General features: G+C 37.9%; 3 protein-coding genes across 3 annotated transcripts; 2 read left to right on the top strand and 1 right to left on the bottom strand.

Annotated features, from left to right (window-relative positions):
- Positions 1-4: 4 nt before the first annotated feature.
- Positions 5-3,093, bottom strand: cox15 (cytochrome c oxidase assembly factor COX15). The gene is made up of 9 exons (XM_077729342.1): positions 2,906-3,093; positions 2,513-2,703; positions 2,287-2,409; positions 1,813-1,999; positions 1,468-1,635; positions 1,312-1,393; positions 1,063-1,217; positions 883-996; positions 5-462 (listed from the first exon to the last, which is right to left on the bottom strand). The coding sequence occupies exons 1-9, from the start codon at positions 2,978-2,980 to the stop codon at positions 331-333; spliced, it is 1,227 nt and encodes a 408-aa protein (XP_077585468.1). The 5' UTR covers positions 2,981-3,093; the 3' UTR covers positions 5-330.
- Positions 3,094-3,434: 341 nt separating this feature from the next.
- On the top strand, positions 3,435-6,392 carry cutc (cutC copper transporter homolog (E. coli)). The gene is made up of 9 exons (XM_077729324.1): positions 3,435-3,516; positions 3,591-3,669; positions 4,237-4,296; positions 4,366-4,575; positions 4,980-5,015; positions 5,136-5,269; positions 5,542-5,569; positions 5,645-5,750; positions 6,044-6,392. Exons 2-9 carry the CDS (start codon positions 3,600-3,602, stop codon positions 6,153-6,155), a joined length of 756 nt encoding a protein of 251 aa, XP_077585450.1. The 5' UTR covers positions 3,435-3,516; positions 3,591-3,599; the 3' UTR covers positions 6,156-6,392.
- A 958-nt stretch (positions 6,393-7,350) lies between these two features.
- On the top strand, positions 7,351-20,136 carry abcc2 (ATP binding cassette subfamily C member 2). The gene is made up of 32 exons (XM_077729323.1): positions 7,351-8,252; positions 9,028-9,201; positions 9,844-9,984; positions 10,065-10,202; positions 10,288-10,410; positions 10,484-10,539; positions 10,811-11,060; positions 11,154-11,335; positions 11,444-11,621; positions 12,058-12,312; positions 12,386-12,451; positions 13,023-13,160; positions 13,238-13,384; positions 13,463-13,547; positions 13,635-13,701; positions 13,774-13,900; positions 14,773-14,949; positions 15,151-15,318; positions 15,558-15,750; positions 15,898-16,033; positions 16,112-16,208; positions 16,315-16,534; positions 16,612-16,766; positions 16,875-17,030; positions 17,615-17,814; positions 17,888-18,014; positions 18,301-18,402; positions 18,638-18,781; positions 18,876-19,034; positions 19,102-19,268; positions 19,579-19,773; positions 19,853-20,136. The coding sequence occupies exons 1-32, from the start codon at positions 8,205-8,207 to the stop codon at positions 19,980-19,982; spliced, it is 4,701 nt and encodes a 1,566-aa protein (XP_077585449.1). The 5' UTR covers positions 7,351-8,204; the 3' UTR covers positions 19,983-20,136.
- Positions 20,137-20,491: the final 355 nt, after the last annotated feature.

The raw sequence follows: 20,491 nt of genomic DNA, 5'->3' as shown, positions 1-20,491 counted from the left end.
CCAGTTACTATTTTTAGACTGTACATTTTATTGAAAGCACACAAAAAGGTAAAAAAAAATCCATAATATTTTCATCATTTTCTGCAAAAATGTGGTTCATGATTTAAACCTACATTTTGAACAATAATAGTTGCATAAGAAATATAAGATCATAGCCCTCTGAGCTGCAAGCAATTTACCTAGACAGTCAAGTTAACAGCGTCATACAGCGACATCTACAGAATCCTGAATTTAGTGGAGAAAAAAAGGTGCCAGTGTATGGGTTTTCTCAACTAAATCTTTGACTTTCTCAGGCTGAATAAGTGTCTTTAAATAGGGTGACGTCCATCCTTATTTGGGCATCTTACGAAGCTCGGCCAGAACCCAAATGGCCAGTGAGAGTAGTGCCACAGATCCAGATTGGTGAGTCGCTGCCAGTGGTGTGGGCACGTAGAGTAAGAGGGTGCTGATTCCCAGTGCCACCTTAAGAATGAAAACACATAAAAAAATTTAAGGAAACAGCTAAATATTTGAAGTTTATGTCAGTGACCTATTTTTTCATTTTATATAACATCAATTTACTGCTGTTGACTTGCAAAATTGAGTTGGGCCAACTTCTACAAGTTTTGAGGCAAAACATTGAAAACATTAAGTTGTGCTGACCTGAAATGTTGTGTGAAATAGTGTCATTGAGGAGACCCAATTTGTTTTTGTGTGTGTGCTTGTTTGTATATATACTTAAGTCTAGTTTACTTACAATTTTAAGTTATGCTTATAATTTAGAGTTTTTGGAAATAACTTGGATATGCAAGTTGCCCATCGAGACTTGCAAATTCAACTTTTAACTTGAAATGTGGTTCCTTTTTTTTAACAGTGCATAAAAATGATGGAGTGCAAGCCTACCTGTCCGTATGCCATTGCAGTGAGGAGGCTGATGGCTATCTTAGCTCTTCTGGGTAGTACCATCCTTCTGGAGAACAGGTACAGCCCAGTGATGGCTGTCAAAGAGGAAACTGCCTAGAGAAACAGAAAGAAATGATTAGGTAGGCAGCTTTGATATAATTCCTGAGTAGTGTGACCTACTAAGATCCTGTGGTCAAACTGGACAGTGGTGGGGTTCTCAAAGAAGTTCTTGAGGGTGGGAGAAAAGGCCAGCAGGTCATCAGGTATCCAGCGTTCTCCCATTTTAGGGAAGGAGTTATAAACCAGACCAGCATCCAAGCCAGCCACAAAAGCACCTGCAATCAAAACATTTGTCATTAATGGAATGAAAAAAAAATCTAAATTCAAGTGCCCCTTAGGTCTTAAATTTCAGAACTCTCCTAAACTGACCTGAAAGAGCTGTGAGGAAGACAAGTCCACCTGTTCCCTTGGCGTACCGTCGAAGCTGCATGAGACGTTGAGTTTCCACCAACTTGCGCAGAATAGAAATCAATTAGTTAATAATAAAGTAAACAAAACAATCACTGTTTATAAATGAGCCAGAACCTTGTAGGCAGGAAGCAGTAGTGTAAGGCCAGTCCACAAGCTGGCACAGTAAAGGAGCAAGGCAGAACCAAGGTGAGCACTTAGTCGATACTGGCTGACTCGAGGAATGTCATACGACTCCTTCTTCTCTTCCAGACCACTTTTGACCATGTACCAACCCAAAAGGCCCTAAAATAGGACACACATACAACAATCTATGTGGTAAACATCTTTTTCCAACTAATTTGCTGCCACTCTAAAACATCTAGTTCTAGTCCATTTGAACTCAAGAGAAGTTGGCAGCATATTACTGTCAATGGCAGTGGATGAATTAACTTATAATTGATTGTGTGATGTTCAAGTCACCTGAAAGAAGACAAATCCGCAAAGCCCCAGAACTTTTCCCTTCATCGAACGGGTGAAATAGCCTTTCCTCCAAAAGTACACAGTGGGGAGAATGTAGGCCAGTCCCACCAGCCTGCCCCACATACGATGGCCCCACTCCATGTAGAAGATGAACTTAAACTCGGGCAGAGTCATGCTGTGATTCATTCTAAAAGAAAAAAAAATGCAATGTTTGAAGTTCACTTTCCAAAGTCAAATGCTCCAAATGTTCAAGCAAAAATTTAAGAATTTTAGAAATCTACTTACCACTCAATTTAACAGATATACCAACTTACAATGATGAGGTTGTACAACAATAAGAGCAAACACATACTTTCTAAAAACATTGAACATGTATTGTAGTTAAAAAAATAGACTTTTACTTAAAAGAGTACCACGTTGGTTGACATTTTCATTCCTAAGTGTAGATAAAAAGAATAGAAAATTGAATCTTACATCTTGAATTCTGGGAACTGCTGATATTTTGCAAACTCAGCCTCCCACTCAGCCTGCGTTTGAGGGGGCTTCATCTCTCTCACTAGGTGCCAGTCCACCATGGACAGTCCAGATTCTGTCAGTCTGTATAATTCAGCAGACACATTCATTAAACCACAGAACATGGACATGCAATGACAAAAAAACGTATAAATTATAAGATTGTTTTTGTTGTTGTTTTTTTTACCTTGTGACACCACCAAGAACAACAGCACCAACAACAAGCCCACTGCATCCAAGTAACCATCGACCTAGTATCCTGTTTGTGGCCGAATTGGGGACACTGGTTGCGGCTGCTGATGGGGTGGCTGAAGCTCCTGCTTCGGCAGCGATGGTACTGCGCCCCCTGCTGGACAGCCACTGTCGTAACCGTGCGCCCTGTCAATACAAACACATTGTTTTCCGATATTCTGTAGATATCTATGAGTTAGATGTGTGAAATACAGCTCACATCCCACACATACATTGACATTTATAGCATGAAAAGACTACTGATACCTAATCCCATGAAGAAATGCGTTATGACCTTTTTTCCATAATTCCCTGTGAAGCTAACAGTGGTATAAAGAGATCAACTTACATTACTATATTGAGGTCCTTTTCCGGCTTGTCTGCAACCATTTATTAATGTTGTCCTTATAGAAACAAGAAACATGATTTCTTTCCCGATATTCAGACACCAATCCTATCGCTACGGGTGTTGTTATGAAAGCATTTTAAATAACCATGTTGCAGAACGATGGCAGTATGAACTTTCAACTCCGAACCCCCGACGTCACAAATAAAGCTTTACAAACATTTTTAAAAATGTAATTAAATTTCTAATCACTCAAAAACCGTAGATATTTTACCGATTGGGCTTTCATAGTTAAAAAAAAATAGATTTTTCCCCCAGCTACCACACTCGGTTGCGGTGGTTATTTTTATTTTTTTATTTGATATTTTTATTTTTGGTATTTGGTTTTAGTACAGTATCAGTCTTTCCACATACAAAACGGCAACCCATTCACCCTATGCTTTTATTAAAAATGAACACTGATGAATAGACTAACCCTTGTGATGTTGTTAGCATAAGTTAGCACGCACACAAACACGCGCACTTAAACACGCGCACACAAACACACGCACACACAAACACACGCACACACATACACGCTTAGCAGCTTCAGCGTTACAATGTCTTCTTGACAGGTAAATTCTGTATTAGTGATGGGACATTATGGAGGGTCTATTTTTTCTCTTGCATTGTGTGTCTGTTTTGCAAGATAGTCATTATGGCAGAAGGCTTCTTAATGGAGGTGTGTGTTGACTCCGTTGAGTCTGCAGTCAACGCGGAGCGAGGAGGTTGGTTCAACTCATCTCATCTCATTTTCTGAACCACTTTGTCTTCATTGGGGTTGCGGGGGGTGCTGGTGCCTATCCCAGCTGACTCCATGAATCGGTGGCCAGCCGATCGCAGGGCACAAGCAGACGGACAACCATGCACACTCAGACCCATAACTAGGGGCACTTTTGAGTGTCCAATCAGCCTACCATGCATGTTTTTGGAATGTGGGAGGAAACCGGAGTACCTGGAGGAAACCCACACAAGGCCAGTTAGATCATGCAAACTCCACACAGGGTGGACATGACCTAGATTTGAACCCAGGACGCCAGAGCTATGAGGCGGGTGTGCTCACCACTCAAGCCACCGGCCCACCCTGCAATTGACACATTACAAATGTACATACTATAGTAATTAAGCAAGTTAATTGTCAATGTATTATATCCCCTTTCCAATAATCATTAACTTATTATCAAGTATCAATTTAACTAATGTGAGTGTTTTATTTTATTTTAACCGACACTGACAGTGATTGTTTGCCGTTCTGAACTGTCTAGTTATACTGCTTAAAATGTGTCTTCTTAAAGGTGCTGGTCGGCTTGAGCTGTGTTGTAGTCTTATGGAAGGAGGTCTCACTCCCAGTATTGGTGAGCAAAATCTATTATGATGTGTACATTCTAAGTGAATTCACAATTATATTATTCATCTATTTGCAGGCCTTCTGCAGATTATAAAAGGATGTGTTAAAATCCCAATCTATGTGATGATTCGTCCACGTGGTGGTGACTTTCTTTACTCCGACCGAGAAGTGGAAGTAATGATGAAAGATGTGGAGATGATGAAGAACTACGGGGCTGACGGATTTGTGCTGGGAGCTTTGACGGAAAATGGACAGGTGGATGAGGAGCTCTGTATGGAATTTCTGGGTATTGTATAGTAACCATACATTTTATAGTTGATATCATTTATTATACAGTATATTACAAGCATTTTTCCATTTTTGGGTTGGTATGACAGTACGATGGAAACTATCCCAACAGAGATTGGTCATTTGGAAAATCATAGCACCTACCTGAAATCTTCCTTACTCAAATTAACATCTCTTAAAAATTTAGAGGCTTAGGTTTATTTCTCTATCATGCAGCTCTTTGTTAATGAAAAGTCTCCCGACTACAGCATTTTAGGAAACCCCCACATTTTTGGGAATAACATGCAAACATCACATCACTTATCCAAATTGATGCAATACTAGAGCTCTATTTAAAAAAAATACTTACTAAGAACGCACTTATTAAGGACATTTTACTCAAATTTCTCATTTTCTCCCTAGCTGCTGCTCGTCCTTTACCCGTCACCTTCCACCGAGGTATTGCACTCAATTGTGTATTTCAAAGATAAATATTTTGACCCCATTTTAAAATTCCAGCCATAAAAACGACAGTGCTTACGAAAATCTAAATATGGCTGACTTATTTATATCTTCCAGCTTTTGATATGGTTAGTGATCCAGCAGTTGCCCTGGAGACACTTGTGTCATTGGGGTTTCAGCGTGTACTGACCAGTGGCTGTGACAGCTCTGCATTGGAGGGACTACCACTAATTAAGCGCCTGGTAGAGCAAGTAAGAACACATTGATATGTAGTGGAACCTTAAAGATATACGATGTAAGGAAAAGATTGGAAGTAGAATCAACCCACCTTTATAAAACCTCATCCTACACATAGATCACACAATCAACAGTGTTCCAGGTAGAATCTAGTCTCCATTTTACAGTGCAGACCCTCTGTACTTCTTCATTCTAAGTGCATGTTGTGTTGACCTTCCACTGACCAATTGTATGTCCTCAACACTACCATACCAGCATTCCAACTTGTGATTCTCTACCCTTCCAGGCTAAAGGTAGAATTTCCATCATGCCAGGTTAGCGTTTTTTTTTTTTTTATATAGTTTCTATGCATTTTCAATATATATTTATAACAAAGTTTTTTTGGGCAGGTGGTGGCATCACAGAGAGAAATCTGCAAAGAGTTTTAGAGGGATCAGGCGCTCAAGAATTTCACTGTTCTGCTCGTTCCAGCAGAGATTCTGCCATGAAATTTAGGTTTGTTTATTTGTATCTTTAGTTATTAACATGGTTTGGTTGTTTTTCAGGGTAATGCAAAATTATACAATCAACCGAAAATCAAACAGAGGTGAAAACCTAACCTGTCGAGCAGAAATGTTGATAACGCTGCATTGCTTCTGCAAGAGGTCATTTTGACTGCTTGGTTTCTTAAATCGCGATGGTGCTTAAAACTATAAGAATAGAGAGGCACATTTATTTCTCGTTTGTTGTTCTGTGACATTGTCAGATTCATACAGAGTGTATAAACTGTTTTATCCTTCTCCCTCCAGGAACAGATGTGTGACAATGGGAGCTTCTCTCACCGCGCCAGAGTACAGCCTGAAGGTGGCAGACGTGAGCAAAGTTCGCACATTTAACGCAATAGCCAAAAATACCTTGTGAATTGAAACTACTAAATAACTGATGACTTTGAATCAAGTAGAATCTTTTTTTCCCAATTAATAAGGAATATTTTCCATGCTCATACAGGTGTCCATTAAAAAAGCATGTATAGTCAAGGTCGAAGTGATTTATACGCTGGCCAAACACTGACTTTAATTTGATGGGAAGTGGAATTGTCACAAAAAAGAAAAAAAAGTAAAACAAACAGATATGTATAGTGGAATCGGAAGAAGATGACATTTGTAGTTGTTTGTAGAAGAAGAAAAAGTCGGAAAATCAGTCAAAACATAAATTTACCTTTGGTCAAAAGAAAATTCATTAAATTGAATTTATTTTTAGATTTCTATTAAAGATTGTTTGCTTTAATCATGTGTTGCACATGTATTACTTTAGTTAAGAGAAAAATGTAATTTGTGTAAATATATATATTTATCTATATGCACTACAGACACTACAGTATTATGCAGGTTATAAAACACAAGTAGTTCACATGATTACTGTTATAGAAGTAATCAAAAATTACATTTTTGCACCAATTAAAAAAAAATAAGAACACATTCCTGGGCCTTTACAAAATTTCAAGCAATTATTACTCTGACTTCAAACCATATCAAAAACTACGTTCTCAATAGTATAATTATGCCTAGTTACTTTGAACCCAGTGAACTTTTTCCCCCAGATTTTTTTTAACAAAAGCAATGAAAATTAACTATGTATTGTTACATTTATCTTTCATTTTACAAATTTATATATACCTATTTTAAATGTTTCTAATTTCTTAATTCTTAAAGCCTCCCCTGAAGCCCAATGGATGAAAAATGACTGATCGTTTGAAGGCATATCTTTTAATGATACACCCTAAATTATGTAACCTACAACAACTAATTCTCAATGGTCCTTAGCATTTAAGCAGCCCTTGTTTATGACACTGTATTTTCTTTGTGAACTTTGGTATACACACTGACTTCACGTGTCCATTGAAGCTGCTTGCGCATCATGAGTCAGCCAAGTTGTGGCACCATGTGGCGTAATCTTATACATAATCATTAACCTCAGGTCCATCCCAGCCAGGTTCATTTTGTAAGTCCCCTAACTCCCTTACTATGTTCACATTTGACATAACATTCACGTGGGCGCCATGATGGCAAGGATTATATGACATTTCCCCCTCCTAAAATGACAAGGCATTTGTTTTCCATTTTGAGCTGATAGAACAACACAAAACACAAAATTGTTATTTTTTTCCCTTTTTTAATTTAGTTTAATCTTGGTATACGTGGCATGGAAAAAAGAAAAAGGTTGTTGATCCAAACAGTCAAAATCCCTCTCTTATTTTTGTGTTTTCATCTTCATGTTATTGACTTTTTGTATGAGTCTAAGAAGGAGGTTTCATTGCACGGCATCTTGAATCAAATCTGAGTTGGAGACAGTTTCTAATATGTGATCATTGTGCAGAAAAGTAGCAACCCAACAGGAAAGTGGGTCTCAAATTAGCCCGTCCTCCACACTTCCCCACAAACACATTCCATTTGGGTTAGAAAGCTTGAAGCTCTTGCTCCCAGGGGCAAGTCTATTTCTTTTTATCACTCTCTCTCGCTCTCTCACTCGCTCACTGTCTCCCTATGTTCTTCTCTTTCTTGTGTCCGCGATCAGTTGGACTTTAAACATATTTGTGAGGGGTAGTATTGGAGGACAGACTGGCTAGAGCCGGATGTTCTTCGACTGCAGTTTTTCAGTTTTGCTTTTTGCTCTAACGATTGGGTTGCACGTGTTTTTTTTCTTGAAGACAAACTTGACGATAGTCATCTGACTGTTTTTCTTCTTCTCCTTGTGAATCTGTTCTTATCATTTTTTATGTGCTCAAGTTTTGCCTTCACTTTTAAAAGACTCATGGCTCAAAGTCCCCTGGACGTCACATCCTTTTTGCTATTATCTTGTGGGTGGACGGGGGAGTGTGTGAGGAGCCTTTGAGCGGATCCTGAGGGGCTTAGGTGTCAGAAGTTGACCGGTCCTCGAGGGTCCACTCCTGGGCATTTAGAAACAAGGACCATGTCCGCTGCCGCTGTCCTGGAAGAGTACTGTGGCTCTGTCTTCTGGGTGAGTGTGTCTGGCATGTCCTTTTATTTTCTTTACCTGCAATTGAAGACTGGTGATTATCATAATGTAAACTAAAAAGTTGAAGGAGTTCAAAGTTTTATAATCTGGAAACATTTGCTTTAAAACACTTTTACAAATTTCATATGACATGATAATTGGTGTCCTGCAAGACCAGCTCAGTGACAATGTAAATAATTCACAATAATCATAAGAAAATGTTAAAATATGACTTTGTTATAATATTCACAGATTGAGCCCACACTGTATATTATGCATGTTTTTCTCTTATTAGAATAGCTTGTAAATTGCCAGGCATATTCAACTTTGGTGGTTTCAGTGTATTTTCAAATATTTTATTTAAAGGAGTCTCATTAAAAACATAAATAAAGCATCAAATTACGTGTTCTCTATACCACATATAAAATTGGGCATTTCTTAATCAGATTAAATTTAAATTGCATGCACATAAAATAACTATTCAATGAATGTGATGCTTTCCATGTGCCTCTTTAGCGTTTGAGTTTAAACCCAATAAAAACATGACTAGACAGTATTTTTTATATAACAAATGACTCAGCATATTGAGCGACTTAAAGCAAATTGGACATAGCCAAACCAATTTAATACTACAATGCATCATGTAATTCAAGTTTCATGATAAACAATAATCATGGTCAATCTTTGTAATTTTTTAAATTAAAAGTCTGTGTTTGTAGTCTTCAGTTGACATAGCAGCTATATCTTAGTATTATTTTTTCTTCATTTTATGTTACAGAACTCTTCATATTTGGAAAGAGAGGATCCAGACCTGCCGGTATGTGTGGAGCAGACGGTGCTGGTGTGGATCCCTTTGGGCTTCCTTTGGGTCTGTGCCCCATGGCACATGCTGGCTTTTTGCAGGAGGACAAATGCCTCCAAACACATCTCCAAACTCTATCTCTCTAAACAGGTAGAGTAGAATTTTACATTTATTGTTTGGCTTCAAAATTCTTCAAAAATAAATCCTTATATTTTTCAGAATCTGTGATTTATATTCAGCTATTAAAGGGAAAAATCCTGATTAGGCCATTTTACAGCATAGTGGTAAAAATACATGATTTATAAGAAAAGAAAAAAATATAATTAGTTTTATTAAGATGATATGCAATCAGGATTGCATGTGGTGGAGTGAAATTCAATCAAATCCAATATGTTAAATAAACAAAACAATATTTTTGGTCACAAGAAGAATGTATCAAATACATTTACTGATGAGCTGCATATTTCATTATTTTGTATTCTGATGATTTGATTTGTGGGATGGTAATTTCCCTCTATTATATTATGACTGATAACAACCTTAAACCTCATTTTCTCAATAATTTAATCCTAATACCACTTGTAATGTAGACTAGAGTATTGTTAAATATGATTCACATGAACAAAGTTGAGAATCACAATTTAGTGTTAATAGGAAAATAGGGGTGCATGGTAACAACTTGGTGAACCAATACTTTAAAAATGACTCAATTGAGATAATCTTATTTTGTTTACATGATTGTAGGAGTAGTATTGTTTTTTGACTTCTGATTTTGATGTTTTCTGCAACCAGTTTGTTGCGTCCCTGCTGTTCCTGACTGCCGTAGCAGGCCTGTCCATTACTTTAGGAGAAGACTTTGGTCCGAGCCAAGACACAACTGCAAAGAATCCCACTGTGTACTATGCCAACCCCATCCTTTATGCTGCATCATGGGTATTATGTTGAGAAATGTTACTCTGCATTTCAATGTGGAAAGATGATATGATTGTAACCTCTCTTTGTGTGTGTCTCAGATACTAGTGCTGCTGTGTCAAGAAGGCTTAAGGCAGAGACAAGCAATAGATTCCGCCACACTTTTCCTCTTCTGGCTCTTTGCAATTCTGTGTGATGTATTCCATCTGCAGACCATCATACGAGAGGCGTTTAGGCAGGTAAGAACTGAATCAAACATTGTCAATCAACTTTGGCTATCACTTTTGCTTGAACCCTGCCTGTAAACTCTATATTGATCACCAGGGAGAGATTGTTGATCTACCTCGATTTTGCCTTTTCTGCATCTCCTATGGTCTGGAAGTCATTGCATTCATCCTCTCAGGTTTAGCAGACATATCTCCAGAAGCAAAGAAAGTTGTGAAAAAGGTACATTATATCTGGACTGTTTCCACTACCCTTTGTCTCCCCCTTTCACTTAACAATCAACTTTCCTTAACAGAATCCAGAAGCTGGTGCTCCATTTTTCAACAGAATCACTTTCAACTGGTTTAACAGGTAATCAATCATGCACTTATTGCACCACGTTACTGTGTGAACCATCATTAAATGTGTTATTTTAGCCATTTTATATTGACTGTATTTCTCTATTTAGTCAATTATTATAAGAGGTAGTACAAACATTTATGGCAAAACCCTAATTTATATATTTGTTATGGTCCTTATCTGTCCTACATTAAAATCACAGCCGTCCAAACGTTTAATGACCCAGGACTTTTTCAAATTGTTATATCTTGTGATCAAAATTGTTCTTCCTTGCACCCCTCAGTATGGCTATTAAAGGTTACAAGCAGCCCCTAGTTCAGGAGGACATGTGGGCCCTGAATGAGAAGGACACCACGGGTTACATCAGCCAGCACTTCCAACAATATATGAAGATTGAGTTTGCTGCGGCTCAGCATCGCTACAAGAAAAAAATGGCCAAAGAACTAAACAAAAAATCTCCTGATGAAACTAATCTTCAAAATGGACTAGTCAATGGACTGGGTAAAGGTGTGAGCAAGGACATTTTAATGATGGTAAGGAAAGTCATAGTCTCTGAATCATTTATTGATGATGTGCATGCTTCCACATTCATTATATGAGTTTGTACACTCATTGTTTTTCAATAGAAGGATAGAGGTGCAAAAGACAAAGAAGAAAAGAAAATCAAGAAAAGCAAGGAAGAGGAAAACTATCCAACCTCATGGCTAATACCAACCATCTACAAGACATTTAAATGGATTTTGCTTGAATCCGCCTTCTTCAAACTTCTACAGGACCTGCTCTCTTTTGCCAGTCCTCAACTACTGAAGTATGTCGGTACATTTGTTGTATTTTATTTGGCTGGAGGGATTGTAACCTAACACAGTTTTTTTTATGGATTTATAATGCTCATATAGCTATTTTTCTGTCTTCCCAGGTTGATGATCTCTTTTACTCAGAACGAAAACAGTTATGCATGGGAAGGTTATGTTTATGCTGTGTTACTTCTGGTGGTAGCCCTCCTGCAGTCTCTCTTCCTGCAGCAATACTTCCAGCGCTGCTTTGTGCTAGGGATGAAGGTCCGGACGGCCATCATGGCTGCTGTTTACAAAAAGGTACCAACAAAAATTGGAATTCACCACACTTTGCAAATTCATGTCGCAGTAGTCATATTTCTCACAAAAAAAACTGGAATCTTTTCTTTTCAGTTCAAGTTGTAATAAAAAAAAGACCATTACATTTCTGAGTGGACGTAGTTTGAACTTTTTGGAAGCACAATCATTCCTTTTCTGAACTGCTTTATCCTCACAAGGGTTGCAGGGGGTGCTGGGGCCTATCCCAGCTGACTTTGAGCCCAATCTGAATTGTTGCCAGCCTATTGCAGTTCAAGATTTAAAGAAGGTCAAATTAATATCAACTGTAACAGTGAGGGAGAATTTAGGATTATGGTAAGAGGTAATCTGAAAGACAAATGACTTTTGTATATTATTTTTCTTTGTAGTATTTACATAATGCTATAATTAAAAAGTATGTATACACGTTTTCCATTAGGCACTGGTGGTGTCAAATGACACACGCAAAGAGTCCACAGTCGGCGAAACGGTGAACCTGATGTCTGCAGATGCCCAGCGCTTCAACGACGTGACAAACTTCATCCACCTGCTGTGGTCCTGCCCCCTGCAGATTGCATTGTCCATTTTCTTCCTGTGGCAGGAACTCGGACCTTCTGTGTTAGCTGGACTTGCAGTTGTGGTTCTCATGGTTCCAATTAATGGACTTCTAGCCAACAAGGCTCGAAAATTCCAGGTAGATAGGTACAGAAATATATATATTTTTTTTTTGCTTACTCTCCTTCATGACTTGAATGATTTCCTTTCAGATTGAGAACATGAAATTCAAAGACAAGAGACTGAAAATCATGAATGAAATACTTAATGGGATGAAGGTGAGCCTCTTTCTTAAATAAATCAATGGAGTACAAAATAGCACTCAGTGACAATGGTTTTATGATTTCCTATCCCTTGCATAAGACATTCTGAGGCCATAGGAAAAAAAAAGTATTAAGGTAATGCTATTTTTTTAAACTAGGATTTTTCTTTTATTACTATTATTAAAAGTTAGACCCCAGATCAAACCTAAGAAAGGCATTCCCAAAGTCAGGAAGTTACTGTAACATGGGAACAATAAGCATGCAAAATAAAACAGGAAATGGGGAAACAGTAGATAGATTGTCACATTTCTAGATCAAAACCTTTTTTTCTCACACAATCTTCACCTAAAGGACCTTTTTTTGTGCAACTACCACATGGAGCTTTTGCTTTTATGAAGAAGCCAAAAGTGTCTGTGTTCTTCATGACATAGGAAGCCTTTCTTTATTCAGAGGCCATTTTTAGTCACTTCAAAAGAAAATACTACCCTGTGAGCTTTGGTCGATTTCTGGGGGAGCAGCGTGACTATATTTAAACAGACTTTGTGCATATGTGTCTGTGTAAGTAGTGTATGCCTTGCTCTTTTAGATTCTAAAGCTATACGCGTGGGAGCCATCTTTTGAAGATCAGGTGCAAGGCATCAGAGGCCAAGAGTTATCTGTCATGAAGAAGTTTGCCTACCTCTCATCAGTCTCCACATTCATATTCAGCTGTGCACCAGCTCTGGTCAGTACTGTCGTGAAACCACTTGCACGCAGAAAGTCAAAAAAATATAAATATATATTTATATTTCCTTGTAACAGGTGTCTTTGGTCACCTTTGCTGTGTTCCTTGGCGTAGATTCTGAAAATGTGTTGACTGCTGAAAAGGCTTTCACTTCCATCTCGCTCTTCAACATCCTTCGATTTCCCTTGGCCATGCTGCCCATGCTTATTGCTGCTATGGTTCAGGTAAAGACAGCAGGAAAAATGGCACATTCAGATCATATCCATATGTTCTTATGCCACCCTTCTATCACCACAATTTAGACAACAGTTTCAAGAAGGCGTCTGGAGAAGTTTTTAGGAGGTGAAGACCTTGAAAGTGATATTGTGCGCCATGACCACAACTTCAGTATGTTCATATTTTTCCGTTAACATTTGTACCAATCTTTTCTCTAGAACACACTCAATATATAACTCTATCCAATCTGATTTTTAGGTTCAGCTGTTAATATCTGCGATGGGTCATTTTCATGGGAAAAAGAGGGAGAGCTCCATCTTAAAAAGTAAATGTCCTACATTGAACATACCACCTGACTCTGTTGAACTGGCATGCTCATCTTGTGTTGTTTTTCCAGTGTCAATTTGGATGTCAAACCAGGTCGTCTGGTCGCAGTTGTGGGAGCTGTTGGCTCAGGCAAATCATCTCTGATGTCTGCCATTCTGGGAGAAATGCACAGCACAAAAGGCTTTGTCAACATTAAGGTGACAGCTTTCATCTTACATAGTATAATAAGTTGCAATAATATAAAGAGAGAAATTCTGTCTAACTCTAAGCTCTTTTTTTCTAAATATGTCAAACAATACATGTACAATCTATTCACAATATATAAACCTATTGAGGCTAATACGCCTATTTCGTCTGACTATTCGCAGTAAATGTTGTTATGGTTCAGTCAGGAAAAGTCAGGGACCCAGTCCTAGAGAAGGTTCTGAATGTATTGATACATTCATTAATTCATTTTTAACATCACTTTTCTCTGTCAGGGTTGCGCTGACCTTGAGCGAAAGGCAAACTACACCCTATACTGGTCGCCAATCACTTGTATAAGGCACACACAGAGACAGACAACTATTCACACTCACTGTATAAAGTCAAACGTAAATACTCAAGAAGAAAAGGCGTGTGACTGCAAGTACAGGAATGTTACTAGTGCTGGGAATAATTTCTTGTGGGCCTAGTCTTAAATGCCTCTACTAATGATCCACAGATGTTCCGATCATTCACGCTCACATTTACACCATACGATATTTGGAGTGGTGAACCAGTGTGGATGTGAATGCAAAACCGTAGTAAACAGAGGAAATGCACACAGAAGTGCCAAAGCCGTGGATTGAATCTTTAAGCTTAGAGTTGTGAGGCGTGTCACCCACAATGACACCATATAATAAAATATACAATTTATTATACATTCTATCTTGAAAATCATCTCATATATTCATTTTAAATGTTGTAATTTTGACCTAAATATAAAGCTGTGCTATCCATTTGAGCTACATGGACATACTGTTTAGTGTTAAATCTTGTATTGGTTGAGTTAAACAATTTAAACATTTCATTATGTTTCCAATTATAGGGTTCTCTTGCCTTTGTACCACAACAAGCATGGATCCAAAATGCGACCCTTCGAGATAACATTATGTTTGGTTCTCCCCTGGAAGAGAAGCGGTTCCAAAAGGTTATCCGGTCCTGTGCCCTGGCTCCAGACCTGGATCTTCTTCCTGGTGGTGACATGACTGAGATTGGGGAAAAGGTCAGAAATGGTTGTAAAGAGTTTCAAAAAAAGAGATGGAGTAAAGGCATACGATGATATGCATGTATTGAAAATGAATTGAATGCTGTTTTTTTTGTCATAACAAAAGTATATTGAAATTGCATTTTGTTATCATCACAAATTAATTTTTAAAATACATTTGTTGTTGAGTTTATTTTTTGTGTGCTTTCTTTGTGGTAGGGCATCAACCTTTCTGGGGGTCAGAAGCAGCGTGTGAGCTTGGCCAGAGCAGCTTACAGTCAGGCTGATATTTATCTGCTGGATGATCCCTTGTCTGCAGTTGACTCTCATGTGGGAAAGCATCTTTTTGACCAAGTCATTGGACCTAATGGAATACTTAAAGATAAGGTCCAAGCATGCATCCTTTCTCAAAAACAGCTGCTATTTGGTTTCAGTTATGATATTTTTATGTCTGGAATGTTGCCTACTAAATGGTAATAATTAAGTAAATTGCTTTACTGGTTAACCATGATAGTGAATCAAGAATATATCAAACACATTTCATGGATTGAATGAATTGAATTGTTTTAAGTGAATTGTATGGAAATCAAGCCCTGAAACCTTGTGTGTTTATGTTTATGTTTTAGACACGAATATTGGTGACTCATGGACTCAGCTTCTTGCCTTATGTAGATGAAATTGTGGTACTCGTCAATGGAGTAGTTTCTGAGGTTGGATCATACAACACCCTACGTGCGAGCAAGGGCGCCTTTTCTGAGTTTTTGGACACGTATAACAAAGAGCATAGTAATAATAATAATGGGATCGAATCAAATTCAGGTAATTTAATGTCTTTTGAAGTACACCTGTTTGATCTATTTGATGAAATACCTTCTCATTGACACAAGGAAAGAAAATGCAGATTGATAGTTAATTGGTACTCAAATTTTCTATGCAATGTAAAATAATTGAGTACATTTTCGACAGGTGATGGCCAAAATGTTACAGAGGATGGCTTGGTACCAGAAGGAGATGACGTTCAACCAGACTCCCAACTAGAAGACACTGTAGCTGTGACTCTGAAAAGGGAAAACAGCATCCGCCGTAGTCAGCGCAACAGCAGGTATAAGATAATTAGGGGGGGGGGCAAAGTAAAGAATAAAATACACAGTTGGATTGTGTTGTTCTTTTGTCGTTTCAGGGCGACAAGCAACAGCTCTATAAGGAAATCTGAAAATGCAGCAGAAATAAACAAAGGCCAAAGGCTAATTGAAAAGGAAGCTATGGAAACAGGACAGGTATTATTAGTTTCCCATTTGTTTTCTTTACTCATATCCATTGATAAATAAAGGTGGAAATTTAATTGATTGGATATGAGAGCCACTGTCTTCAACCTCCTTACAGGTGAAATTTTCAGTCTACCTTCAATACCTGCGGGCCATGGGCTGGGGATACACTGCTGCAGTGTTCATGCTGTATTTCATCCAGAACATTGCATTCATTGGACAAAATATCTGGCTAAGTGACTGGACTAATGATGCAGTGGACTACTACAATAGGACATACCCTGCGGAGATGAGGGACACCAGAGTGGGAGTGTTCGGTGCTCTAGGCGTGGTTCAGGGTAACTGTTTATTATTAATTCATCCATTTGATATGGTTGATATTGTGCTGTAATATGGATGACCTTTTTTATTGCAGGACTTTTTGTGTTCCTTGGTACCCTGCTAGTAGCCAATGCCTCCATTGCAGCATCTCGAATCTTGCACTCGAGGCTCCTCAACAACATATTGCGTGCACCAATGCTTTTTTTTGACACCACGCCCATTGGAAGGGTGGTTAACCGCTTTGCAAAGGTTGGACTTATTATGTTGTGTTACATAATAACCATACTAAAAAACATTTACATCCATTAACCTTCTTTAAGAAATTTCAAACAAATTTCATTTACGTTTGTCCAATAGGATATATTCACAATAGATGAAGCCATTCCACAGTCATTGCGTTCTTGGATCATGTGCCTGCTGGGAGTGCTGGGAACACTTTTTGTCATCTGTCTGGCCACTCCCTTCTTCACCATTGTCATCATTCCTCTGGCAGTGGTGTACTTCTTTGTCCAGGTTAGCGGGATAAAATATATACTGAAATATATGGGAGTGGGATGCTTTAATACTAAAGACGTAATGGTTAATGGACTTGTATAGTTATTTTCTACAGTTAAAGTGTTCAAAGAACTATGACACCATCGTTGCATTCATCTACTGGTGACGCAGCAAATTTAGGCACAATCGTGGGTTAATGAAGATATATTTTATATATGATACCTGGGGTAAATCACAAGCCTTAACAAAACCTGCAGGAATATTATGAATTTAGCTAAAATCATGTCCTATAGTTTACTGCTTTCCTCCTCCCAAAATGGAATTTAAATAATAGTATTCTTCAAGAACAAAAATTAAACGAAACTCGTATAAATAGTAAATGTATCTAACATTTTAATGTTTAGAATTTTTCTTAGAATAGGATGGTTGAAATAAAGTTAGTTCATTCATTTGCTACCTCATTTAGTGTCACTTCTTCCTTTTTATTATAATGTATTTGTTTTGTAATGTTATAGGCAATATTGGTTTTAAAATAACGATGGATTGACTAACCCAATTTTTCATGTGTTCTCTTGCTTTGTTGATTTGACCTCTTCATTCAGCGTTTTTACGTGGCAACGTCAAGGCAGCTAAGACGTCTTGACTCGGTGTCACGCTCTCCCATATATTCCCACTTTGGTGAGACAGTCTCAGGCCTGTCTGTGATAAGAGCTTACGGCCATCAAGAAAGGTTCCTTCAACACAATGAAACCACCATGGATGAGAACCTAAAGAGCGTCTACCCTTGGATAGTGTCAAACAGGTCAGTAACTCATTTGCACCTTGATGTTTTTGCAAAGTATTGATGCTCTTACACATGTTTTTTCCAAGTGCAGGTGGCTGGCAATTCGTTTGGAGTTTGTTGGAAATCTGGTGGTGTTTTTTGCTGCTTTGCTTGCGGTTATTTCCAGAGATAGTCTTGACAGCGGCCTGGTTGGCCTTTCCATATCCTATTCTCTTAATGTAAGTCCCTGATGATGATGACATAGGATGTATATGTGTATATATTATATACACACACATATATCTATATCAATATATATACATACTTAGATGTATATTGACACATACACATCCTTATATTTATATGTACACAATGATTAGGGATGTCCCTGATCCTATCATGTAATGTGGAAAAAATGGATTCGAACTGGGGTGCAAAAATATGTGATCTGAACAACTCTACATGCAAGATCATAGGACCATGTGTTTTATAATGCTGTTTCTATTTTTGATCTGGAATATGTAGGTAACGCAAACACTGAACTGGCTTGTTCGGATGACATCAGAACTGGAGACCAATATTGTTGCCGTTGAACGAGTGAGTGAATACAGCGTCATTAAAAATGAGGTAAATATGTCAATTATATATTATTATATGTCAAAAGCAACTGAGAGGCTGGCAATGAATAGTACTTTTTTGTTTCTCCTCATATTGCTAGAAACCTATGTTTAATGTTAATGGGGAATAGTCAGGATTTTGAACTAAAGGAGACTCTGCCATTCTCTGAGTTCTCCACCTCTTAAACCAAATCCCTCCATATATGTATTGGCCCCCATTTAGTATGCCATTTTTCTGACTGCAGGCTGATTGGGTGACTGACACTCGACCACCCAAGACTTGGCCTGAGGCAGGAAGACTACAGTTTGAAAACTACATGGTCCGTTATAGACCCGGTTTAGATCTGGTACTGCACGGCATCTCCTGTGACATTGGTTCCACTGAGAAGGTTTTCATTTGTATTTAATTTGAATTATAAATCACGTGCAATAATCAGTTGATTAAAACTATTTTATTTACTCCAACAATTCTTCTGCCTGCAGATTGGTATTGTGGGCCGCACAGGAGCTGGAAAATCCAGTCTGACTAACTGTTTGTTCCGAATCATTGAAGCCGCTGAGGGTCGCATTCTCATAGACGGTGTTGATATTTCCAAAATAGGCCTTCACGACCTAAGAAATAACCTTACCATCATACCACAGGTACAAATAACACTGTTTTCTCAAATGGATTCAAATACACAGAACTGATTCTGTCACCTTTGCGCAGGATCCAGTGTTGTTCTCCGGAACCTTGAGGATAAACCTGGATCCGTTTGAAAGATCCAGTGACGAGGAACTATGGAGAGTGCTTGAGCTCTCCCATCTTAAGGACTATGTTTCAGGGCTGAAGGAGGGATTGCAGCATGAGGTGTCAGAAGGGGGTGAGAACCTGAGGTAGGTTTGCCTCTGTACTTCCAGTTCAAATGCAAACTAGTTTTTCAATTAGTTATTTAAACATACCTTTTGACATGACAGTGAATTTAGAATAGCGATAAATCATGAAAAATCACCACCTTTTTTTAAGAATGCAAACCTTTTTTAGATCATTACATTATTATTAACATAATTCATCAATTCATTCATATTTTAATGTTGAGCAAAACCCTGTACTTTTCCTCAAATTACCATACCACATGTAGCTGTGACAGTATAGTTTTTAATATTCTTTCAATGCAGTTTATGTACTTTGTCTGCCACAACACAGTGTTGGACAGAGACAGCTGCTGTGTTTGGCCCGGGCACTGCTAAGAAAGTCTCGCATATTAATCCTGGATGAGGCTACAGCAGCCGTGGATCTGGAAACTGACAACCTGATCCAAATGACAATCAGGAAAGAGTTTACAAACTGCACTATTCTCACCATTGCTCATCGCCTGCACAGCATCATGGATAGCTCAAGGTTATTTCTTATCATTTTCCCCTATTTATGGTACATATGTCCTATGGATATGCAACTGAGTTGTGTTCTTTGTCCTCAGGGTGATGGTGCTCGATGCCGGTAGGATTGTAGAGTTTGATTCGCCGACTAATCTCCTTGAAAAGAGAGGTCATTTCTATGCTATGGCAAAGGATGCTGGGATAACACAAACAGAAATGACAAATCTATGATTCCTTTTTTTTGTCAATTAATAAACAGTATTGTTTAGACATCTGTTAAAGTTAGAACTTTAAAGGTTGAATTATTCATTGAGAATTCATTTGTATTTATCATAAACATATTTTGTATACAGAAAACAAATGTGAATAAATATTTTACTCAAATCCTGCTTTGTTTTGAATGAATCTCGCCAAATGTGACATCAAGTTCTTACACATCAGTTATTAATGACTTTATATTTTTAAATTATTTCATTTATTACCATTTTTCAATTTGTTTTATTTAATGTTCTATGCTTTTTATATATGTCTGTATGTTGGTTTGGTGTCAACGGGTTAGTTTTCCTGTTATTTTATCATAAAGGAATAAGCGATGCATAGAATATTCCATGAAAAATATCTCACATTTTGCATAAACTTTGCAGGACAGTTACTGGACTTATTTTTTTAAAACGTTTGAATTGTTTACTTTTCATTGTTCTTGTACATTTAACAAACTGTAAAGAGTCATTCTTCTTGAC

Source organism: Stigmatopora nigra, chromosome 12 (genome assembly GCF_051989575.1).
Source record: "Stigmatopora nigra isolate UIUO_SnigA chromosome 12, RoL_Snig_1.1, whole genome shotgun sequence".
In the NCBI taxonomy this organism is placed as follows: Eukaryota; Metazoa; Chordata; class Actinopteri; order Syngnathiformes; family Syngnathidae; genus Stigmatopora; species Stigmatopora nigra.
The sequence above is the reverse complement of the archived record's forward strand: the minus strand, read 5'-3'. Positions and strand labels throughout refer to the sequence as shown.